General features: G+C 42.8%; 3 protein-coding genes across 3 annotated transcripts; all 3 read left to right on the top strand.

Annotated features, from left to right (window-relative positions):
- Positions 1-568: 568 nt before the first annotated feature.
- On the top strand, positions 569-854 carry VCUG_02473 (ribosomal protein L37a). The gene has a single exon (XM_008077290.1). The coding sequence runs from the start codon at positions 574-576 to the stop codon at positions 835-837; it is 264 nt and encodes an 87-aa protein (XP_008075481.1). The 5' UTR covers positions 569-573; the 3' UTR covers positions 838-854.
- Positions 855-2,055: 1,201 nt separating this feature from the next.
- Positions 2,056-2,912, top strand: VCUG_02472 (uncharacterized protein; the record flags this gene model as incomplete). Its single annotated transcript, XM_008077289.1, has 1 exon — positions 2,056-2,912. The coding sequence occupies one exon, from the start codon at positions 2,056-2,058 to the stop codon at positions 2,677-2,679; it is 624 nt and encodes a 207-aa protein (XP_008075480.1). The 3' UTR covers positions 2,680-2,912.
- Positions 2,913-4,181: 1,269 nt separating this feature from the next.
- VCUG_02471 (uncharacterized protein) lies at positions 4,182-5,578 on the top strand (the record flags this gene model as incomplete). The annotated part of the gene is made up of 1 exon (XM_008077288.1): positions 4,182-5,578. Exon 1 carries the CDS (start codon positions 4,460-4,462, stop codon positions 5,576-5,578), a length of 1,119 nt encoding a protein of 372 aa, XP_008075479.1. The 5' UTR covers positions 4,182-4,459.
- Positions 5,579-5,994: the final 416 nt, after the last annotated feature.

The raw sequence follows: 5,994 nt of genomic DNA, 5'->3' as shown, positions 1-5,994 counted from the left end.
TTTGTCATAAATAGAGTGGACATTATGCAAGTTGTTCTTCCGTAACATGTTCTTCAATGTCTTGTTCTGAACCACGATCTTGATCCTCTACTGTTGTACAGAAGAATCACCAAGGAGTAATGACAGAGCAAAACTTGCTTCCACAAAAACGACCAGAATGCAAAAAAGAATGGTAAAATATGCTTATAATCAGCAAACAACAATTCATTTGCTAGAAAAAAATTGTTTGGTCTTAGTTTTCGTGCATTACCGTACGAATCATTTTATGCATCGATACGTAAATTATACTTCTGGGTATTACCGTTACAATTATTTTGTGGAATATATGCAAAAAATAAATAGATCATTAGCTGGATTCGAACATAAGTATAGAAGTACATTTCTCAACGATAGCTGCTTCAAGCTCTTCACTCACATTTCATGACCTTTCCGCCAAAAATACGATCATAGCTTATCAGCCAACTCCTCATATCTCATGTTTTATTGGTGATAAGTTTTCCCATATTTGCAAATTTTATTCTCTCTACACCAACAGAACTTTCTTTTTGTTCAAATTTTTTTGCCCTCCCAAGAATGTCCAAGCGAATCAAGAAAGTGGGTATAACCGGTAAGTTCGGCGTACGTTACGGATCATCCCTAAGAAAGCGTGCCAAGATATGTATGGACCAGAAGAAGAGGAAGTACGAGTGTCCTTTCTGTGGAAAGAGCAACGTTAGATGGCAGGCTATTGGACTATGGAAGTGCAAGAGTTGTGAAAAGGTAATGAGTGGGGGAGGGTATACGTTTGAGACACCTCTGCACTGCACCATCAAGCAGACTCTGTCTAGAACCGAGTAAAGCTGCCGTTTTTATGATTTCTTGTTTGTGTGTTACCCGTTGTGGTTCTTTGTACCTCATGTTTATATCCACTACCGGTTTAAGGTATTTTTTACATTCTTTGTTCGTTTTGATGCGTCAATCATTTTTTTGTGCATGGTGCGTTCCTGTAGGAGGGTTACATGCTTGGTTTGCGTGTTAAGATCGCCGCTCTAATCGCGGTAAACACCCTTCTGTTGTGTTGAGGTTGCGGGTCAGTGTTTGCGATTCCGCTATGAACCACGGGACAGTGATCATGTTAGTTCCAGCGTAGTGCACTTTTTGAATGACTTTCCACGTGAGGTGATAAATAAACGATTCTTAACAAAGGAGGCGCATGTCTGGATTGACCATGGAATTGAAGCGTTCCGATAAATCTCTCAGTGATGTGTTACCATTCATAACATACATGCCACATATTGCATGTGGTACTTTCGCTGCAGCCTTGCCCCATGTGATCGTTACTTTTATCTCATTCAGGCACCTTAAATGCACTGTGTGCACCACAAGATGGCGGACTTCCCTAAAACGCAATAAAAACGGATGCATTCATCCATGCAGGATGCAACATTCGTCGATAATTTTGTTTCGTTAGTTGTTGAGCATGGTGATACGCATAATTATCGCCTACCATACGAAAAAAAACACGTTAAGTATTGAACACATGGCAACGAAGAAACAAATCTGTCTCTTGTCATAGGAATGCTTAGATCCCTGCCATATCTAAGATTGAGGTGGCCGTAAGTAGCGTGTTGTTGCAAGATATAGACAGATTTGTACGTGTTCTTTGGTAATACGATGTAAAAATCTTTAGGTCATCCATGATGGGGAACAAAGTGCGCGCTTCTCACAAATAATTGTTTTCACGTTGTTGAATGCCTGCTCATTTCATCGTTCACTACAAATTACAATCTTGTTCTGCTATTCATTCCCGCGTGACAGCCGCCTCGCAACAACAAACACACGTAACAGAAAGAAAAGATAGCAATTTCGTAATTTGCTTGTGATATGCTGTGTAGTCAAACTGCTGTTCTCTCTGCCTTTACTCCTCTTCAAATGCTCTGTTGCAATACGGCATTCTGCTCTTTTCTGCCGTGCACGGTTTGTTGTGATATTTTTATCTGCGAAACACGCATCCCCACGAAATAATCACTTCATGTTTCAACTTAAAAAATAAAAGCGAAATATTCTTGCTCATCCATGCTGCGCATCTGTCTATTCGTGATTCTTTGCTTTTCAACACATCGTGAGGTGAACACCCGCATAGAGCTCTTTGCCAATCAGGATCCGAGCTTCCTCCTCGTCAACAAGATGTACCCCACGATGCCGCTTACAATCTTTGAAACCGACAAGGAACAGGAAATATTCCTTCCTGTTGGTCTGTCAGAAATATCTGAAAGCGCGCTTTCCTTCCAGCTGTTCCACTCGTACTACGAAGGCCTGCACAAGAACTTCTACTTTGAATGGAACGGTGATAAACGAACACGTGTGTTGCCAGAAGGTGATTATCTGCAGGCTCGTCGTGGTCGTAAGAACATTCTGACCGGCATGACAGCGCATCCCATCCATAACTCATTGTTCATCAAGATAATGTACAACGGAAAGTGTCTTGAGGCGTTGAAAACAAAAAGCCGGTACAGAGATGCACACCCCCTGCGATTTGTTGATTGTGCAGACTCAAATTATCAGCGATTCAAGTTCGTCAGTCATGCAAAGGCTGTATGCATACTGGGACTAGAAGAGTGCACGCACAGAAACGAGGACATTTTCAGGGCAGAAGAGGTGTTGAGGAGCAGAGTGCATCACTTCATAATCAACAAGTGAGCATGAGTGGTTCAAAGGATGTGTTTGTGGATGCTAATATGAGTGACAATCAACCGATCTGATGAGAATGGTTGTTGTGGTGTGAGAGCCGGTCGCTTTGCGAAGTACTGTGGTATTGGCGAATTGATGGTCATTGTTCAAGAGCGAGCTGAAAAGAACAGCACTTATGATCCGGTAGAATGCCGAGCAAAGTATGATCCGTGATTAAATCTTTTTGATGTGTTCAAACTCTGTATGTACATTGCTTGCAGCTCGGTACAGACATTCTCATCAATTTTACTATGAAATAACGGACTGATTGTGCTGCTTGCGGTCCACTTATTCGTGACCATACGGTGGCACTCTACACGAAGAAACGGTGTGCGATAACAAAGACAGAATTTTTGTGGTAATCCGGAGTAAACACCGTTCTTATGCACCTTTGCAATCCTTGTTCATTTCCGCATCACTCTTTAAAGTGTGTTGCTTCGCTTGAGCTGCGTTGAACGGTGCACGTTTGTATATATGCACGCCTTTCACTCCATCTCGTACGTAAAAGACTATGAACAGTGGTGTCCACGAAACGGATTATAACCATGGTCTAGGCACTAATGCCAAATACTGCTTGTGGATAGGTGTTGATTAGAGCATACCGATCCAGTTAGAAAGCAATTGTGAACAAATACTCGCTTTGGCACAATAAATCTATCTAAAAAGTGGTGTGCATCAAAATGCCGTAGTCCAATGTTAGCCGCGCGTTTTACGTTTTAGGGCATAAATGATTAGCAAATGCAAACAAAAACGATATCAACGTGGGATAGTGCACAGCCATCAACGTTGTTTCACAGTAATTACGTAGCAGCGAATGAGCATGATGATTAATTTAGGTGGCACATCACACGGTGATGTGCTTGGGAATGGAAACGAGCAGCTCACTTGGCTGTCTTTGCGAACGGAACATGTATACCTCAAATTTGATTGTTGCAGAAATATTTGCTTGTTCTGTTAGGTGTAAAATGGAAATACGACCCAGGTGTCAGGTCATTTATAAACATTAATTTGTGTGGATATTAAGGACAATATAATTTGATTGTTGTGCAGTAATTCTCATATCATAGGAAAGCACCTGCACCCTTCTTTTGTGGACCGTTCTCCTGATATTTTTATTTTTTGCCAAGAAGCGTTGACACGATCAGATCAATCCTTGTGTCGAAGCAATTAATTATTCTGTGGTGCACTGTTTCATGTTTTGTGCTCCTGAGAATCAGATTAGCATATATTAAGCATGAGTTGCGTAAGAAAATGCTTTAGACCTGCTTATGATCGGAAGAACACGAATGGCATGTTAAACGAGTGATTCTTTGTATGAAAGGATCGATTGGTTGTACGTTTGGGGATGCACAGCATGTATAATTTGTGATGAGCATGCTGCATGGGTGAATGTGATTGAGGTTTGCTGAGCGTGTTAAGTGTGATGAACATTACGGCAATGGAGGGTGATTGAGGTTTGCTGAGCGTGTTAAGTGTGATGAACATTACGGCCATGGGGTGTGATTGAGGTTTGCTGAGCGTGTTAAGTGTGATGAACATTACGGCCATGGAGGGTGCTGCGTCCTGGAACGATTACGGATAGTTGTGGTGTGCAATGCTTGGCAATTCTTTGTCGCTATTTTGCAAAACAGCATCGGCTCCAAAACACACAAATTGTTTCGTCTGTTCCTTAACTTGTGATACCTTCACATGAAACCGTTGTTTCACAACAAATCAAACAAGCATAAATACTGGGCTATGTCTCGCGCTCATGCGAATTTCTGTTCTCTTATACGCTGTGTTTATGCGCTATGCACGTGCAAGAATGATTAACGAGCTCGATTACTTCACGGGCAAGGACATTTACATCAAGCTTGCGGGCTACCCCTCAATACATCTGGCATACAGCATCAAGGACAACGCGTTCCGATTTGTTAACTCGAATCTTAGTCCGTCCATCTTTGCATATGATGACCGTGCACGCATAACCACGAACGGTAACAAATTTGAGCTTGTCATCGGCGGTGTGCAGGCTTGTCTGAAGAAGGACCGCATCGTGCGATGCGATAGCAGTGATTCAAAGACATCCTCGCTCTTTAAAATCACGAAGGATCAGTACGGTTTTGAAATAGCGAACAACGACTCGTGTATCACAAAGGAAATGGACACAAAGACAAACATGAAGAAATGCATGCAGACAGAAGATCAGATGTACGATTTTGAGACGAGCGGATCGCTCGGGTGCAAGGATGCGGAGGAACAGAACGATGTGCGGATGATGAACGTCGAGCGAGCACTCGGCGAGTTAATGCGTGAGATGGCCTGGCGGAACAACGATACGCACTACTCGGACGGCATGCGATACGCGCCATTCTACGATCACGGGCCGAGTACCATGCGGGTGGATAGCTTTGGCGATAAATTGGTGCAGCAGGAGAGTCCACTGCACGGGTACCTGAGTGACAGGTTCATACACGAACGGCCTGTTCACGATGCACCCATCTTCGACACCCATGCAATGCATGAACAGCCGATACACACCACAGAAACGATGGTGCACGAGACAGAAGCTTTCCCGAGATACGTGCAGTCGGAGATGCATGTCGAGCCTGTGCACCACGCGGTTATTCACAGCGAAGAACGGCCAGTGGTGATCGAGAATAGACCGATCGTACAGGACCAGCTACACTCTGAAAAGACGAAGATAGTTCCTGGCAAAACGACCGTAGAGACGAAGACGGTGCCTGTGAAGATGAGGGTCAGAACACAAATGGCGCCAACCACAAAGACAGTGGTGACCGAGACAGTGACAGATCAAGATGTGGTCAATGAGGAAGCCGATGTGAGCTATGACGAGGAGACCGATGTTGAGGATGTAAATTCGCTGTGAGGATTAAATGATTATTTGTTGTAATTCAGCGCTGCTATGCATGGATGTGTGAGTATTTAAATACTTTTTTGCATAAACAGATACGTTCTAGAACAATTATGCATTAATAATCAGCTTAAAGCACCCTTTACAGATTATGCGAACCAACAGAATTACTGCGATATTTCACATCATAGGGACGCAACGGCTGGGTTATCACCAATAAACATCATGATAAACTTTTTCTTGGTGATGAGGCACGTAGCCCAGCGTTATTTAGTTCCAGGAATGGTCAATAAGCTCATTTAATATTTTATTGGTTTATGACAGTGGACCGATTAGTTTAATCTACTTAAAGGAACGTAAACTTGTTTATGCAATGTTTTGCTGTGTTTCATTCCAAAACAAAACGCATCATAAACCAACATGTTGGCAAA

This window comes from Vavraia culicis (assembly GCF_000192795.1).
Source record: "Vavraia culicis subsp. floridensis unplaced genomic scaffold supercont1.66, whole genome shotgun sequence".
NCBI lineage: Eukaryota > Fungi > Microsporidia > Pleistophoridae > Vavraia > Vavraia culicis.
This window is presented reverse-complemented; position numbering and strand designations above follow the sequence as displayed.